The sequence below is a fragment of the Aedes albopictus genome, chromosome 1 (assembly GCF_035046485.1).
Source record: "Aedes albopictus strain Foshan chromosome 1, AalbF5, whole genome shotgun sequence".
Lineage (NCBI taxonomy): Eukaryota > Metazoa > Arthropoda > Insecta > Diptera > Culicidae > Aedes > Aedes albopictus.
This window is the reverse complement of record NC_085136.1, coordinates 281,592,074-281,610,738: the sequence shown is the minus strand read 5'-3', so window position 1 is coordinate 281,610,738 and position 18,665 is coordinate 281,592,074. Positions and strand designations below refer to the sequence as shown.

Sequence of the window (18,665 nt, the reverse complement as noted above, 5' to 3'; positions counted from 1 at the left end):
TTCATTTTCTCTGTTCGGGATTTAAATCAAGTGATCAATGTTTGATATGGTCGTTTGCTCAGTGCATGTTATTCATGTGCAAGTTAGAAAGTTTAAGGATTTATGGTATTCAACTTAATTGCAATTCTGATTGAAAGGTTCTGCTTTTTTCTTTGTCAGGCAAAATTAGATCCCTCAACGAAAAGAGTGTGACATCGATTTCGATTGATACTCTTTTACCTAATATATGATAAATATTGTGTACTTATTAGAGACATCTTTTCTCTTAGATATCGCCGAAAATTTTGTAAAAAAAAATCTATACCCTTAAATACTACATACTTGCCGAATTTTTGTTTCTTTTTGCCGAGGTCAGCACAATCAAGTAATGTTTTAGTGCCGAAAATCTGAAACGAACACACGAGTGTTATTTCATCGACATCCCTATAATGTAAATAATGTTGTGCCTTTAAATAGGCAATCGGTATATTGAGTGCTCGAATCAGGGTTTCAATAAAATATCGCATAAGAGAAGAAATGGTTAAGAGTAATTAAGTCTATCAATTGCAAGAAAATTTATGCTGTTGGAATGATTTCAAGAAAATTAAGAAAACGGAAATTAATGAAAACCTAGAAAATTGGAGGTCTGGAGCCTTGGATAAGAACGATATCAGTTCTTTCCTAATCAGACCGCCGAAGAAGAAAGTTAGAAAATTGTGAATTATAAGTAAAGTGATTGAAGCCTATTTGAAGTGAGCAAGTAAAGTTAAATTACAAGAAAAAAATCATTACAACAATTGATCAATTTAATTAAAGCTATTTTCAGAAATAAGTTGAGTTTTAATCGAGTTTCGCATTAAAAAAATCGTGAGTGGAGTGTTATCAAAGATTTGATCCTGTAAGCACATGTGTTAGAAAAATTAGTAGCCAATGATAACCAAATCTGTTATAAATAATTTCTTTAGAAAAAAAAGCGTGAGTGGAGATTAATCAAGCTAATTTTGAGGAAGAAAAAAGCCGAAAGTTGAGAAGCAATAACGTGAGGTAAATTGTGAGAATGTATAGGTGTTTTGGGGTGCTAATGAAATTTATTCCACAGTCACCACAGTGACCTCGTGGAGCATTGGGGTTGAGGAGTGATTTCGTTCGGTGGAACACCGAGCCACAGAGCGTAATTGGCACAACAAGCTGCTCGCCAAAATCATCGGCATCGTGCGATCGGACTAGGGCGATCCCCTGGAGGTTCTCCTCGTCTCGTGGCTGCGTGCCGCTAGGAGTGCCCCCAGAGTGCGTGGTCAACGGTTTTAAGGATTCGGCCTCGCGAAACCACACCGCTACCCGTGGTTGCCTGCGAACGCGAGTAGTCTGACTGGGGAAAGAAACCCACAGCCAGCGAGATCCGCCCCCACACTCACGTCCCGGGTATAGAAGATCCATGGAATTTAGTCCGATCGCCTCCAACTCCCACCCCACGTTCGTGTAAGTACCACGCCACGGTTGATGGTATTAGTGCTCTCCAGACTGGGTCGTCTGAGCTATTAGCGTCGTGTTTTGCATCGAACATCGAGGCGACGCCTGGTACCGAGCCCTCGGTGCACTCGGTCGGCGACCATCCGACTCCATCACCAACACCTGAGAACGCCTGGCTTAGCTCGACTAACAGCCGGCCGTCGGTCACCGCACGAAGATCGGCGTCGCTGCCGGCCGCTACACCATCGGTAGGCTGGTCGATCAGGTAACTCACCCGGCAGAGAATGTAAGTACCTGACATTTTTTATCGGAGCATGAGCACCCAAACACCAATAACTAGAGCGAGAATGAGTGATCAGTAGGGAAACAAAATGTATTGCTAGAGAATAAGCTTGAACTCACACACATACTATTTGAAGAGCCACTCCAACAAGTGACGTCACTATTTAGGATTTTATAATTTGAACTTGAAAACTAAAACGGATCCGTTCAGAATCTAATAGGAACTTTTGTTTTAATCAATAAAACCACAACTTAGGAATGTAAATAGCTTTCAATATAAATAGTTTTTTTTAAATAAATTGCCACAAAGGCAATCACAATTGTTCTTTAAATCGGATTCAATAAACTTTGGCTATGAATGTTCAACAATTATTTGGACTAAACAAGAACTAATAGACTTTTTTAAACCATTAGAATTTGGGATATTTACCTGCTTTGGGGAGAGAGTTCTTTGGGAAAGTGTTGGGGAGTTTATGGTGGTGGATTCTAGGAAGTGTTGGGAAAATTTGGCTAGCAGGGCAAGACCGATCTTGAGTTCTGGCAGGCGACTTGCGTCGTCTGGCGCTTAAGCCAGAACTTAGAGGCCCTTCCAGGATCCTCCTTACAAATCAGTATAACAGTCTCATATTGATTTAAATTGAAATCAACACTTAAATAGCCCAGTCCGGAAAGTAAAAATATGTGTATACATAAAGACATCGCTCACGCGGATATAATTGCATTTTATACATTCTTTTCTCAAATAATTAATTCAATGATCTCAATCTTGTACAGTTACACCAGATTTTTTTTAACTGGTCGGTTTTTGCTATTGCAACAGGATCAGAACTGACTAAGTTATAGCAAAAAAAAACGGCCCGCGCAAAACAAAAAGCGGGTGCATTTTATCTTTCCGCTCTTATAGATGAAACGATCATTTCACTACTCACATCCAAATAAGCGCTTCAACATACAAGCGACATCATCGATCAAATCACGCGAGTCGTTAATGCGCACGAAATAGGCGAAAAAGGATGTGAAAACAACATGCGCAAGCTCATTGAAAACCTCATGCACTATGGCCTATCAAACATCTCTCTTCTCATCTCATAACTTATCGCATCCGATCGCATCTCACCTTACCCACTATGGTCACAGCCTTAGCGTTCAGTGGAAGCATTCAGTACTGGGAATTGGATCAGTAAGTGTGTTTTGATTCAATCAGCTGAATGCCACTCGGTAGTTGAGAGAGCGAACATTCTTTTCGTATACACCGATGCAAGCTGATTCATTTCGATCTCTATTTGTTTCTCTCCTGATTCGCTTCGGTGGCGTCGGTGGCGAACCGTTCATGTTGCGTTCGTTCTTAGTGCTCCGGGCTCTCACTCAGCATTGGGTTGTTGGCGTTCTTTTGCTATTATGCATCGCCGGTATTCGGGTGAGCGAATGAGTTTTCCCATGCTTGCACTTGACTACCACGCCGAGGACCTGGGATCGAATGCCACTCCCGACAAACTCACAAAATGTGGGTTCTTCCTTCGGAAGGGAAGTAAAGCGTGGGTTCCGATATGAACTAGACTTGGGCTAAAAATCTCGTTAATACAGATAAAAAGGAGCTGCAGGCACTCGTTGGGAGAGTTCCGGAAAGAATTTCTGGAGGAAACTCCTGAAAGAATCTCGCAAGGAATTCCAGAAGCAATGTCGAAAAAAATCTGGGGGAATTTCGGAAGAAATCCCGGGAAAATTTCTGGAGTAATACTACTACTACTACTACTACTACTACTACTACTACTACTACTACTACTACTACTACTACTACTACTACTACTACTACTACTACTACTACTACTACTACTACTACTACTACTACCAGAAACTTTTGGAGGAATCCCGGAAGAATAACATGGACGAATCCCAGAAGGGCCGAATCCGCAAATGAGGAATCAGAGAGGGAACTCCTTCAAGAATTCAAGTAGGAACTCTTGGAGAAATCCCTGATTGAACTGGATAAATGGAAGAAAACAACAACCTGGATGCATTCGCTGATAATTTTGGCTGACAGAATTTCAAGCAAATGCCTGTTTCTACTGTATGCAGCACTCCGTCAAAATGCATCATAACTATGTACATTGGAAATCTACCAGAATACCAAAAAAGAAATTCAAAAACCCTCAAGCAAATTATAAAATTATACACTTTCCACATGTGCCTACTCACATTTTGACTTTAATCACACCAGAAAACCAACGAAAGTCTGAATCGTATACAACAAGGCCACTAATAATCATTGGCGTACGTAGGTAGGGGGCTTGTGCCCCCTCGTGCATCCTTCTCTTTCTCGTGTTTTTTTAAGGAGAGTGAGTAAGTAAAAAGAAAAAGCTAGATACGCCAATGCCACTAATAGTTATTTATGTAACGAGTGGCGAAAAGTAAATTTTTCAGCACGAGTCGTACATTTATCCAACGAGGCTTGCCAATTTGGATAAATACAAAGAGTGCTGAAAACATCGAGTTATGCAACGAGTAACATATAAAATTTTATGCAATGATTTGTTTTTCAAATAAGTTGCATAATGAACATCATGCAACTATGTTTCATAATGCAATCGTTTCAGTTGCATAATGAACCAGTTCGAAAAAAAAAAGACCATTATGATACTGAAATGAGTTATATAAAATAGAATTTATGATATTGAATTGCATAAAGTTTTTCCTCAAACAGCATCAAACTAGACAATCAATCAATCCACGCTGTTTGCACTATGTCATTTCAAAAGAAGGAAACCATAATAAAATTCTACTCATTACTACAAATCAAGTACTCAACCGATCGCGTGTTGTTTACTCGAATAGTACTGGTAATGAACCAATGTTTAGAACCTAAATCCAACTAAACGTGACACTTTAGTTTCATTTGTTGACTTCTTTGAGAAAAGTGTTTATTATAACAAAATGGACAATGGATTTATCCACGGTCTTCTTTTTCCACTGGATTTCTCCTTCTGTTCTTGTGTAACTGCGGGCACTGTTTGACATATGACATATTCATGAACATCCAGCGACTGAAAGTTCCCTGGATGTTCACCGAATCTCGCCGGATGTAAGATGTGAGCAGTGATTTTAGTAAACACGACATGCAGTTACCGTTTCACATTTTGCTGTTCGTTGGCGTGTGACGTCATTGTGGACAAGTTCACTCTTTCTTACACATCAGAATTCCACGGCCTACTATTTTCGGGTTATTGACATAAGTCAATAAATATATTTAATTAAAACCTTCTTCTGACGTTCATTTAAGAAAGAATATCTATTTTGTCAAAATAAACAACTTTCTAGAAGAAATCAAACCATATCTAAAGTGTTAAGCCTGGAACACATAGCGTCCGTTCCGTCGAGGTTTGCGTTTTTTTGACAGTTTTACCGTGGGAAATGTGTCAAACTACTGTCACGTACACGCAAACGGATGCATTGTGTGGGACACTTTAGGCTTAAAGTTCAAACGCTGGCACCCCCTATGATATTACTGTTACAAAAAAGTAAATGTCTCAAAAACACTTAAATATAATTATAAACCTGGGCGTGTTAGTGGAATACCTGTAAGTAAAAATAAAATCGAGTTATGTAAGTACTATTTCTTTTATTTCCACTAGGAATTTGACACATTCCACGCACTTCTACACCGCGGTTTTTGAACTTCGTTGAACGATATTTCATTCTCCACCTGTTGGTTTTGATTTTTGTTGCACCATAATGTAGATAATTACTTATATTTTAGGAGAAGCACTTAAAACTTTGAAAAATGTTTCGAGAAAGTAGCTAATTTCTTGGCGTTGAGTCAAAATTTGTCATTCTTTGCGATGGTGTCCCATTACGCTCTATTTCTTGAAGTAAAAAGATCCAATTTTTATTTACAAATACGAAATGAATCTTCTAATCAAATCTGATCGTTCGATATACTGATCGGCATGTAGGTATTAACCAACACAACCATTTCTGGAAGCATTTTTTTTATTCTCGCGCAAAGCGTAACGCGTGGAATGTGTCAATTGCATCCTTTGACGTATTTAGACCTCAACTGGAAAATCATTTTCAGTGTATCGTATTTGACTCGACTCAAGTTAAGTACGAGACACTGAAGACGACCTTACAATTGAAGTCGAAATACGTATCTGTCAAAAAATGCAATTTTTTAGTGGAATTAAAAGGAACAATACTTAACCCGATTTTCTTTTACTTACTAAAACATACATCTCAATTTTTTACATTTCACAAACCTAGCTTTGCTTCGTCTTTGCTGAATTTTTTGCGCTTTTGAAGACAATAAATATTTGTTGTTTGAAATTTGTTCAAATATTGCGCTAGTTTTCCTTTTTTAATTTTTTTTTCTCAAATTTTCCCAATTACCGCACAAAACTTATTGTTTGAGTCAGTTGCGTTTGATTTTTTTGTGGTTTCTAATGAAAATGTCCAAATAAGCTTTGAATATTTTGGTAATATTACTTCACTTTCAAATAATTCAAAAACAGTACTTTGTAGAATTTTGACGTCTACGAAATAGTTCATTTTGTCAAAATAAACTGTCTATATGACGTCTGTAGGGCGTGATACTAAAAAGTTGGATGGTGGTGCCACCTATGCGGATGCATTGTGATCTTCCTCTTCTTCGTTGTGGCTCTATGTTCTTACTGGAACTTGACCTGCCTCTCTTGAACTTAGTGTTTCATTACTGATTGAAGGGCTTTCTTGCCTGCCATTGCATGAGCATATACAACATATACAGAAAATAATCAAAATAATTGGGACAGGTAAAAATTTGACTTAAAAAAGTTAATCTAGCTGTAAATTTTTGAAAAAGGCATCAAATATTCCTCAAATTTTTACTGTATCAACTAGTTGTGTATCAGTGGTCCAAATTTGGGGCTTATCTACACGAAAAATAATCTAGGAAAAGGTATAGATAATAATCCGATAGCCAACTTTGAGCTGTTATATCTCCGGATTCAATGAATTGAATGCAATAAAATTTTGATAATTTACGACTTTTCGAAAAGTTACAGCTAGTTGAACTCTTTCTTAAAAGTGAACATTTTACCTGTTCCCCCTGGACACCTCTGTTTTCGTCGAAGCCGTTGAGTTTTACGTTAAAAATTTAATGCAGACGAGTGAAGGAACAAGTCATCATACTATTTTTTTTAAAGGTACCATTTATATCCCTTCCAAACAACCAAACTGTCATTGAAAATGAAAAATATTGAAAAATGTTTTCCATATGGAATTCTTACGGGTTCAGTACCGTTGCCATCGGATCGCGTAAGGTTGCATGAACTCGACTGACACAATAAGTTTAGAGGTACTTGCTGGTGTACAGACCGCTTTGCGGAGTTGTCGTTCCGGATCCTCATCCGATGTGAGGTTGTGAATCCTTTGGTCATAGAAAATTCCGAAAAGCTGCTCGAGCAGAACCCTCAAACTTGTTTTATGAGAGTGTACCACTGGTACATGACGCTGGAGGTAAGCCCATCTCCGGTTTACACCAATCGTGACAACTTCTCAGACTTCGACAGTTTTTCTGTGGAATTTGAGCTGTCCATGAAGGATGAAGTCCATGGAATTCCAGAATCTTATCGTTCCATGTGTGTTCCGCAAATCTTTGCAAGTAAGTTTGGGCATGTAGGCGGGGACAGACTTAGCTTCACAGATGGTTTGACTGGTTTTGGTGTCTACAACAATTTTCATAGGGCCGCCTTCATGCTTCAAAAGCCCTGTTCGGTAGGGTATACGTTGCTGAGCTAGCGGCTATATACTACACCTTAGAGTACGTTAGCACTCTTCCACATGAGCACTACTTCATTTTTACCGACAGTCTAAGTTTTGTGGATGCTGTTCGGTCAATGAAACTGATGAAGCACTCAGCGTACTTCCTGAATGGAATACACGAAGTCCTGAGTGCTTTGTCCAAACGCTCATACACCATCCTCATAGCTTGGGTCCCGTCACATTGCTCGATTCCGAGCAATGAGAAAGCGGACTCTTTGGCTAAGGTAGACGCTAGCGAAGGCGATATTTACGAGTGTCAAACAGCCTTCGACATTTTTTTTTTTTGCATTGGCCCGTCAGGGAACCTTGATCAACTGGCAACACAAATGGAGAGATCGAGAGATGGGTAGGTGGTTGCACTCTATCATCCCACAGGTGTCAAAGAAGCCATGGTTCAAAGGTTTGGATTTAGGACGCGATTTCATTCGTGTGATGTATCGGTTGATGCCCAACCACTATTTGTTGAACGCACATACCTTCCGTATTGGGCTCTCAAAAAGCAATCTCTGTGTCTGTAGCGTGGCTTACCAGGATATTTAACATGTCGTGTGGGGATGCGATGAGTATCGTGAGGTCAGATCTGAGCTGCATGAAATTCTCCGGGTCCGAGGAAAACAATAGAAACCCGTTGATGATGAACCTGGGTTTGTTAGGTAAATATCTGTAAGAAAAAAGAAAATCGCGTTAAGTACTGTTTCTTTGAATTCCACTAAGAATTTGCATCCTTTGACAGATACGTATTTCGACCTCAACTATAAGGTCGTCTTCAGTGTCTTGTATTTGGCTCGACTCGACAGCAATCATTCTATTCTACTATATCGAACTGGTTGTCTTTACGCTGCTGTCACTTTGATACCCTATCTATAGTAAAATGATGAGCATGAGGGGTTGATGTGTGGATCTTGTTCCTTTTCCAGTCCCATTGGGGATCCATTATGAGTTGCCGTTAGCCGATATTCAAGTGTCCGGATCCGTTAGAGCATATGATCAGAAGAGGGTGTAGGCAACCGACGACAAATTGAAAGTGCCGGGGCTGGGATCGAACCCATGACCATCCATTTATGAAGTGAACGTGTAGCCACTACGCCACGGGCTCCGGCTTATGCCATATTTTCTATTCAAAGATTGTCAATAAAACTAGGTTTTACGATCTCCAAAACAATAAGAGAATATGTTCAGCAAATAACAAATCTCATATGGGTTCAACAAACCGACCGCACACGATGTGCAGTCGGAAAACCATCAGGATGCAATATTGCATCATATGAACAAACTCTTCTCATTCGCTCCATATTTGCCACTCCAACAGCAGTTTAGAGCCATAAAAATATAGAAATGAAAGAGTAGGTATCGAACATTATCGACACATTTAATGACGAAGTGCGTCGCCATATGGCCACCAGCCATCAAGCAAACTGGGCGAATACAACTCACTACCTATTATCCAACATTTATTTGTTTTAATTAGCTTCTTGCATCAACTGGTAAATCATCAACACGTTCGTTCGTTGATTGCTGTCCGCTCCTCTTTTCACATCCTTCTACGACGGGCATCAAACAAGTGGAGTAGGTACTACCAACGCAAGTGTACTACTAATTTTCAATAGTACTACAACTGTAACACAACTGGTTGGAGGCGTTGCAATTGGTTGGGCTGTGAACACCGAGTGTTGGGACTAATACAAAATGGATGTGATGCTTCGATTTTATGTTTCACTAATTACTTTCGCACGTCACGTCACTCCCGGGGATGACCAAACGGCACGTACAAATGAGACAAAGCTGTATGATTTTACTGTTTTGGAGTTTCGTGGATAAGTGTTGGATTTGAAATGCTCCTATTGTCAAACCTTTGATTTGTATAATTTCAGATTTAATGTTTTAATCCTGTATCATACATCTTGTATCTTTTATCTCCTATCTTCTGTTTCTTTTCGTCTGTCTTCCATCTTTAATTTTTTACCCTATTTTACAGTGGTGGACATTCGTTAGGCCTAACCATTTTTATTTTATTTTTTTCAATTGCGTATATTATTCTTGGTGTTTTCTCCTTCGGTCTATCTTTTGTATCTTATATTTTATTTCGTTTATGTTTTCTTTTATTTTTTTTTTTAATTTTGTATCGATTTTTCTGCCTTCTGGTAGGGTGCGGGCACAGGTTTTGGCCAGTCTAAGGGAAATCATTTTTATAAAAATAACCAATAATCCTATGAAAACAACCAATGCGTCAAAAGAAAGGTTTCAATCTATATTTTGAAGGAAAAATGCAGAAATCATGCCAATACTTGATTTTTGTATTAAAAGTGGCACTGGCCAAAATAGGAGCTCTGCCGCAGTTTTGGCCATATTCCTAAGTTTGGTTTCTATTTTGGCCAACCACGTGTATTTCTTATGGGAGTGGCCAAATTAGAAGCACATTGGCCAAAATAGATATATGGGAGCAGATTTTTTAAGGAAATATATTTTTTCTTTCAGTTTTTAATCAAAATGTGTGGTTTTCACAGCTGTAATCATCATATTGTATTAGGATCTACTAGTAAAACATAAATTTACGCCGATTTAGATCGCAACAGGCTCAATACCGCACTATGGCCAAAACTCCGGACTGGCCAAAACTGAAGCTTCTACTCTATACATTTTCTATCCTTTATGATTAATCGTCTATTGTCTAACTATTATCCGTCTTTTATTTTTTTTATACTTTGTCGTTTTTCTAATTTTCATAAATTTCTACGAGTTCTTGATTTTTTTAACATGAAAATGTAAAATATGTTGACATCAAATGGAGACAATGCCAAAAGTCCTTATACATGAATAGGCTCCACCTGAAACGTTTATAATTCACTCTACGCACATAACACGATGAATGGTTTCCTAATTGTGTACCTCACTAACTACTCATACTCACTGTGTTCGAAAGAAAGCAAAAGTAAGTGGCTTTCGTTTTCGTTCTCCTCGTCGTCCATGATGATGGTTGGTTGGTCAACGAGTCGGCAAGCACTCACCGAAGCGGCAAAAACCAAACAATTGCCGTTGTTGGAGCAAGCCATTCTTTCCCTCATTTGAACGCAATGACCGGCGTGCATTTCTAATGAATTAATTAACACCAAGCCACTTTGCTTGCCTAGCTCTTCATTTCTCTTGCTTTTTTTTTTCTTACATTTTCTCACCATTAGTTGCATCATTTACACCGCCTCAATCGTCGCCGTACTTGTTCTCACTCTAATCACGGAGCCATGCAGCGGAGCTTTCGTGGCATCCGCCATGACCGCTTCCAGCGGCGACAACCCCCCTGACCATGACCCCGATGACATGCCAAACCTCGTCCCGGTGCCACTAATTGCCCCGAATGGAACGGACCTGCCACGACCTATCGTAACCCCTCTGGACCCGTCCCAGGTTCAGCCGAAGCGGCTGAAACTCAAGGTCTCAACCAAACGACGCAAGCATCACCAAAGCACCAAAGCAGCCAACAACAACAACAGCAACAGCAGTACCACAGCAGCCACAACCCCCAAGAACCACCCCGCCCGACCGAAACACAAGCGGAAACCCACCATGCAGAGTGCTCTACAATCGGCCGCCCGTAAGGGCCTGGAAGCCATGATCGAGCTGTTCGAGAAACGGGAACCGGACATGATCCGGCGAGGTAAGTCCCAGCTTGCGTACCTTCTTCACAAATCACATCGAACGTCCTCATTACGACTTGGTTCCCTTTTTAGGTGATGTGCTGGACCCCCAGGATCCTGGTGCACTGTTGTCGAGATTCAGTTCCTCCGATGACTTGCCGGAAAACTATACCAGGTCAGCGTATGCGGCCCTCGTGGCGGCCAAACAGCTCAAAGACAGGTAAGGTTAGCTTAAGATGCGTGCTCGTGCACACCCTACGATTCAATGGCGAAGTTCAAACGGAATGTCGATGCGCAGTATGCAGTACGGAAATACATCAATTTCAGTTGGGCTAATAACACCACTCAACACTATACGATGATCCAAAATTATCTGAAGTATTAGCCCATAAAAATAACCCATATCTATATGAGGAAGACGAGAAGGAAGCTGAGATAGAGTTGTACATAAGAACAGGCCCAATACAGGGAATGTTACTCTGGAAGAGGACACTAACGCATACGCATTCCGTAATGATTCCTAAAAGCGCGTTCTGAGTAGATTAAAGGAATAGTATAATGTTTCCAATTTGAAACCGAATTAGCGACATTTTTTATTTGACTTCCGCTGATTTTGCCTTGCGTTAAACACAATGTCGGAAGTGGAGCGCTGTATAGAGCTTGGTATAGAGCACCAGGTGTACAATACAGCGCCCCACTTCCGACATTGTGTTTAACGCAAGGCAAAATCAGTCAAAGAATAAATGTCGCTAATTCGGTTTTGAATTGGAAACATAATAGTTTACGCAACAAGGTGCAGAATGAAGATTTTTACAGCAGGAGTCGTACATTTATCCATCTAGGCTTGCCGAGTTGAATAATTACGACGAGTGCTGTAAAAATCGAGTATTGCACCGAGTTGCGCACGTTTTTTACAATTGCATAAATTACAGCTTGAGGATAGTTCTTAACAAAACTTTTTCATCAAACTGCACACTGATGTTCATAGCCATATTTAAGAAAGTCTGATCATAGCAGGTTATACAGGAATTCTAACCGGGATGCCTCCAGAATTTTCTACGCGATTTCTACACAAATTTGTTCAAGAATTCCTCCAGGAGTTGGTTCTTGGATTCCTAGGGAGTTCTTAATTATTTTTATGGGGTTTATCTATGATTCCCAGAATCCCAGACGGAATTTTCAATCTGGGATTCTTCCAGAAATTTCTTTTTAGATTCCTATACAGGTTTCATCCTTCCAGGAAGTTCTCCCGAGATTCCTCCCTTTTTTTTTTCTTAAAAACTGTGTACAAAGATATTACCAAAGGCTATAACTGTTGTCCTTTCTAGAAACAATTACTTCAAGAGCTCGTTCGGGGATTTCTGCGGTAATACCTCCTGAAACGCCATCCACAACTTCTCTGAGAACCACTTACCCCAGAAACTACTTCCAGGATTCCTCCAGGATTTTCTTCTGGAATTTCTTCAGAAACTTCTTCCTGATAGATATTTAGATAGATGTCTTTATTAAAGAGATTTTCAACCCGAGGCTGGCTCATCTCTAGAACTTCTTCCTGGATTCCCATAGAAATTTCATCCGAGATTCTATTGGCAGCTGCTTCCATGATTCCTCTGGGAGCTCTTTCCAGTACTCCTCCAGAAGTTCTTTCCGGAATTGCTTGAGAAGTTCTTTCTGGAATTCTTTCAGCGATTCCTAATGAAACTCCTCCAGAATTATTTTATGGTATTCCTTCTTGAGTTATTTTTATGGATTTTTATAGAATTACTTTAGGTTAAGGATTCCTACAGAGGTTCTTTGAGGAATTTCTTTAATACCCAAGCATCACACATGTCACAAAAAAGTGTCGACAGCGCAGGTTTTTGGTTGTAAAGGAGCAACATTCATGTAATTCTAACTCAAAGGCAAAATAACTTGAAAATGTCTCGGGTCCAACCAAAAATCTGCGCTGTCAACACTTTTTTGCGACATGTGTGCTGCTTGGGTAATGCCTTATAAGATTTCTCCAGCAGCTTTTCAAGAGATTCCCCCGGAATTCCTTCATCCAATAATTTCTTCCGCGATTTCATTTTCCAAAACTTCTGAAGATTCCAAATCAGAAAAATCTGGGAAGGACTTTCTGGAGGATTCCCAGAACTCATGAAAAAATATTGGAAGGTACACCTCAAACCCCAATCCTGGAAAGGGTTCCAGGGGAAATTCCTGATGGAGCCTTTTAGGGAATCTTAGAAGTATTTCCTGGAAGAATACGATGGGAAACTTCTGAAAGAATCCCAAGAAGAATGTCAGATGGAGCTCCCTGAGGAATCATAAAAGGAGCTCCTAAAAGCATACTAGCAATAAATTTCTAGATACATATTGGAAATAATTTCTAGAGGAATCCAGGAACTCCTGTGGAAATCTCAGAAAATATTCCTTAGAAAATCCAGAAAGAATTGTTGAGTACTTGAGTACTTTCTGGAAAAATCCCAGGTGAAACTTTTAAAGAACCTAATAAACCCCGGATGAATATCATAAGAAAAAACTCTTTGAGAATCCCAGATTAAACTCCTGGAGGATTCTTTAAATAAATTTGTGAAGAAATCCCAGATAATATTCCAATGGATTCCCAAAAGGAGGTTCTGGAGGAATGCCATCAGCAATTCATATATCAGCACACTTTTTCACGCACGCGAACCCTATATTTTGAATTCTGGGGATTTTTTTTATTACTGTATGGCTTTGGGCTGAAGGGTCTCAGATTTTCTTGAAACTTTGTCCACAGGCAGGGCTCATGGATATATGTACAAAAAATTGAGAAAAATTCAGGGTCGCCTATTTTCCCGGAAACTCAGGTGAATTTATTTTGTTCTCCCCTGACACTCCTTTGAAAAATCATAACTCAAGAACGAAGCATCGTAGAAACATAGTAACTATAACTCAGAAACGAAAAAAAAAATGCATTCCAGAAAATTTCAGCGATCAAAACTTATGAAATTTGCTTCTCAAATATATATTTTTTGAAAATTTCCCGTAGGTTCGGACATAATTTTCCGGCTTTTCTTTATGAATTTTCACAACGGTGAAAAGTTTAGTGGAAAACTTTTTCCAGTTCATATTTTTTTTTTGATTCCTGATAAAATTTGCTGTCATTTTCTTCAAAAAAGTTTGTTTCTACGATGCTTTGTTCTTGAGTTATATTTTTAGAGAAAAGGTTTTTTATCTGTATTGACTAGGCTTACATGGTACATTTAGACATTTTTCAACATAACTCAAAAAACGAAAAAAAAGTGCCTTCCAAAAATTTCAGCTTATAAATAACCTTCTCAAATTTTTTTTTTTTTGAAAATTTTCCGTGAGTTCGGGCATAGTTTTTCTGGCTATTCTTTACGAATTTTCTCAACTGTGGAAAATTTTGTGGAAAACTTTTTCCAGTTCACATTTTTTTTTCATTTCTGAGAAAATTTGCTTTTATTTTCTAAAAAAAACTTTGGTTCTACAATGCTTCGTTCATGAGATACGATAAGTAAGGATCAGGGGAAAACAAAAAAATTCCACCTGAGTTTTCCGGGAAATTAGGCGACCCTGAATTTTTCTCATTTTTTTTTGTTCATACAGTATCGGACAAGAAAAATGCACCAAAGCCGTTTTCCCATAAAAAATAGTCAACTTTAGATAGAGTATCTCAGTTATCTTTCAACCGATTGTTTTCATTTTTCTATGATGAACTACAAAACATTTTAATTCTCAAAAACAATTGAAAAGGTTCGGTGATAACTATTGATATAAAAGTTACAGATAGGTTAATTTTTGACAATAAAAATGCACCAAGTCAAAAAGTTTTGTAGCAAAAATTGGTTACGTCATATTATGCATAAGGCATAATATGGCGAATATGGGTATTTTTGGAAGTTTTGTTCTCTTCATCATGAAGGGTTTTTATCGTCTAAATTTCAATTTGGTTGTGAACGTTTTGAAGGTTGAGTTCATCAGTTTTTAGAAAACACCTTATCATGAAGAGAACGAAGCTGTCAAAATAACACTCAGTTCCTCCTATTGCACAATGGTCCAGGAGAGCGTCATTTCATTTCATTTTCACATTTGTTCGACATGACCAGCCCGTATTTGGCGCTGTCCATAAACTACGTAGACTTTTTTCGTCCATTTCATTCAGACTTTTGTTCATGCAAAATTTTCGAAATTTGTATGGAGCGTAGACTTTGACCAGACCCCACCACCCCCTATGAGTCTACGTAGTTTATGGACAGGCCCTTTTCATAATTTAACAATGCTTACCTCTTGATGCACTTGAAACAGATCTTGATTTATGCACCAGATTCATATTCCTCTTGATCGGCAAGTGTTAGAACCGCCATATATAACGGACTAAAGCATGTTACTTGTGATTTACTGCGATTCAGCATACGACGAGTATTATTTCCAATTGAAGAGATTGGAAGAGGAGGATATTATGGCGGCCACATCTTGGTTCAATCTACCATATCTATGTAAAGCAACAACCCTCATTACCGTTTCCGCAACTAATTCACCGACGCACCTGTATCCTGACATTTTGAAAACCAGTTGGAGTACAACAACATGTGTAAAAAATATTTTGCCGACATCATCTCTTCCAGTTTTTTGGAAAAAAAAGTTAATATTTAACTAAGGCATTTTGTCCACCTTAGATATTCTAAGCTGTTATTACTTTCTGCTTGGACATAGTAAAATAATCACGCGCGGATTCAGAATGACCATGCTAAGGCTAGCTGGTTCGAATCCCGATCGGTCGGTGGGTCATGGGGATTATTCCCAGCTCCGGCACTTGCTATTTTTCATTCTGCTGTTATTCTTCTTGAAAATCAGTCGCTTAACTCTCTTTTGAGCCCATGATTCTAACAGACCCGAAAACTTGGACGTCGTCGTACGGCAACTCATAATGGACCCTCAATCGGTCTAGAAAAAAGGAACAACAGCCATCCTCATGCCCGTCATTGTACCATCATATAGAAAATAAGTGAACGAAGCCCAAAAACAACCGGTTTGATAATAGTCAGTGCTAAAAATGCCATTTCGGCATATCTAGATTCAATTATCTAAGAAGTGTATCGGAAAATATATAGTTGAAAATTTTCAAGATCTTGAAGCTGTGTTGGTCTTTTCATTACCGTTCTTCTATGAAATGTTCAAATTATAGTCTAGTTTGAAACAGCCTGAAGAAATTTGATACATGTTTAGTATTATTGAAAATATTGTTGAGGAAATACACCTCACAAAATAAAAATTTGCACAAAATTAAATTTCGTAAAGATTTTCCAGCGTTTCAATAACCCTGTAATGAATAAAATTTGTACAGAAATAATCTGGAAAATATTGATTCTTGTTAGCATTTATGTACATGTAACACATTAGTCAACACTGACTATAGAGTAAGGTGGGGCAAGAGTTCAACCTTAGTTGAAAATTCAACCTATTTCAAAAAATCGAAGCAGATAAAAATAAATAAATACCGTGTGGTGATTCTACCATCTATGAGCTAAAATTTTGCTGAACAAAGTTACGCCGAATGTCTTTTCAATTTTGAGTTACAACACTTTTTGTATGTGTGCGTTTTATTCGAGCTCTTGCCCCACCACTGGGGCAAAAGTTCGAATTTAGTGTTTGTGGAATTTCGCTAACCGTAGCACACTATTTTGACACTTTGGTAATAGGAATACCTGAAACCACTTAATATTTGATGTTGGAACTGGAATACACTTTAAAATTCGATTGGGATTTTACCCAAATCAGGGTTAAATTTACTACACCAAAAATTAGTAGTTTTCCGTCAAATTCAGATAAAACTACATTTTTTTTCAACTTCAATCGAATTTTCTCACTAATTCCATCACTCTTAGAGATAATATGTACATTTTGCAGAATTTTAGGTTTATACCTAAAGTTGCCACATGACTCGAACTTTTGCCCCACAATTCGAACTTTTGCCCCACTATGTGTAAAATACGATTTCCAAATCTTTTTTGCAAAAAGTTATACATGCTAGAGCATCTTCAAAATATACCTAGTTACGCCCAAAAATAAAATATCGAATTCGATGTCATTAAAATTTCATTCCATGCGTTGGAAGGGCCATCGCATGTTACAATATTTTGATCAAAAACCAACATTTTGTCATAACTTTTCGAAATATTGATCAATTTTCAAAATTTTTGGAGTGAAACACTCTTTTTCAAAAAGGGTTCGAACAACCTTGACACCCGAAAGAAATAATTTGAATTGAGCTCAAAAACTTCAAAAGAAACTCTTGCCCCACTCGAACTTTTGCCCCACTTTACTCTAAATATTCTTATTTTCGTTAGGATAAATCCCCAACATTACACAAATGGTCGACCCTAAATAACCTCATTTTTTGGACATACTTCGACACTCTGCTTTAATGATACGCTATTTGGAGTATGAATCTCAATTTTTCTAGAGTACCTTTTTAAAGAGCCGTTCAACGGATATGGCTGAAAACGCATCATGATGGTTGTTAAGTTCATTTTTGGGATGCATTTTTAGCCAAATCCGTTGAACGGTTCTTCAGAAAGGTGCTCTGGAAATTTTAAGCTTTTTACTTCGAATAGCGTGCAATTTAAGCAGTGTGTCAAAGTACGACCAAAAAATTGAAGTTTTTAGGATCGAACATTGGGGATCTTCAAAGGTTCTTAAATTCCGGTCTCTGTTAAAACTACCTGACCAACAAAATCATAAACATGCCCAATTTAAAAGATGCGAATTAGCTGTAGGTGATTGAATCTAGATATGTCAAAATGACATTTTCAGCACTGTATATATTTAGTAGCATAGAATACATTCGGGTGCTGTACAAAATGTTAGTGCAGAGCAGCCGCGGATTGTAATCACACCCGTAGTGCCATGGTGGCTCCCGTAGTGCTGTAAGGTATCGATTAAGTACACGAGGTCAAATATTTCACAATGAATAATGTAAAAAGTAAACATCTATTTGACAATAATGCAAATTTGATCTAGTTAAACCAGATGTTTTAGAATTGGTTTGTTTTTAATTAAATAGTTGACGCTGTGTACTTGCATCTTAAATTATGTTGGGTAGCTTAGAGCATGATTGTTTGTTATGATACATTTTCCATTAACTAAAATACCGACATTTGGAGGCCCAGACTGCATTATGCAAAACTTCACCAGTAAAAGTCGAGGCCGTAGTGCATGGTCACAAAACATCGTACAAAACAAATAGCGTATGCTACAGAATACCAAATTAGAAAAAACTCATCCTTGTACTCAAAAGACCCACCAAGTAGTATTCAATCAAATGAAGTTTTTCCTTCATTCACAGCCAACAAAGGGCATTTTGATTGCCAACGCAAAAGTAAGCACATTCAAACGCTTATCACGTTTTCCACGATGTGTAGCAGCTAATAAGTAGGCACTACTAGCACCCAAGGAATTCACAAAAATTTCGAAACATAAGTACCTCCTGCTGATAGGCAGGAGCCTAATGGCACGAACGAG

At 38.5% G+C, this 18,665-nt stretch overlaps 1 protein-coding gene across 2 annotated transcripts in view; it reads left to right on the top strand.

Moving 5' to 3' along the window:
- LOC109622683 (uncharacterized) overlaps window positions 1-18,665 on the top strand; it is a 185,436-nt gene that overhangs the window by 42,546 nt on the left and 124,225 nt on the right. For both annotated transcript variants that reach the window (XM_062846848.1, XM_062846847.1), the window contains exons 2-3: window positions 10,704-11,176; window positions 11,250-11,376. In XM_062846848.1, the coding sequence (XP_062702832.1) occupies window positions 10,704-11,176; window positions 11,250-11,376 (600 nt within the window). The remainder of the gene's footprint in view (window positions 1-10,703; window positions 11,177-11,249; window positions 11,377-18,665) is intronic.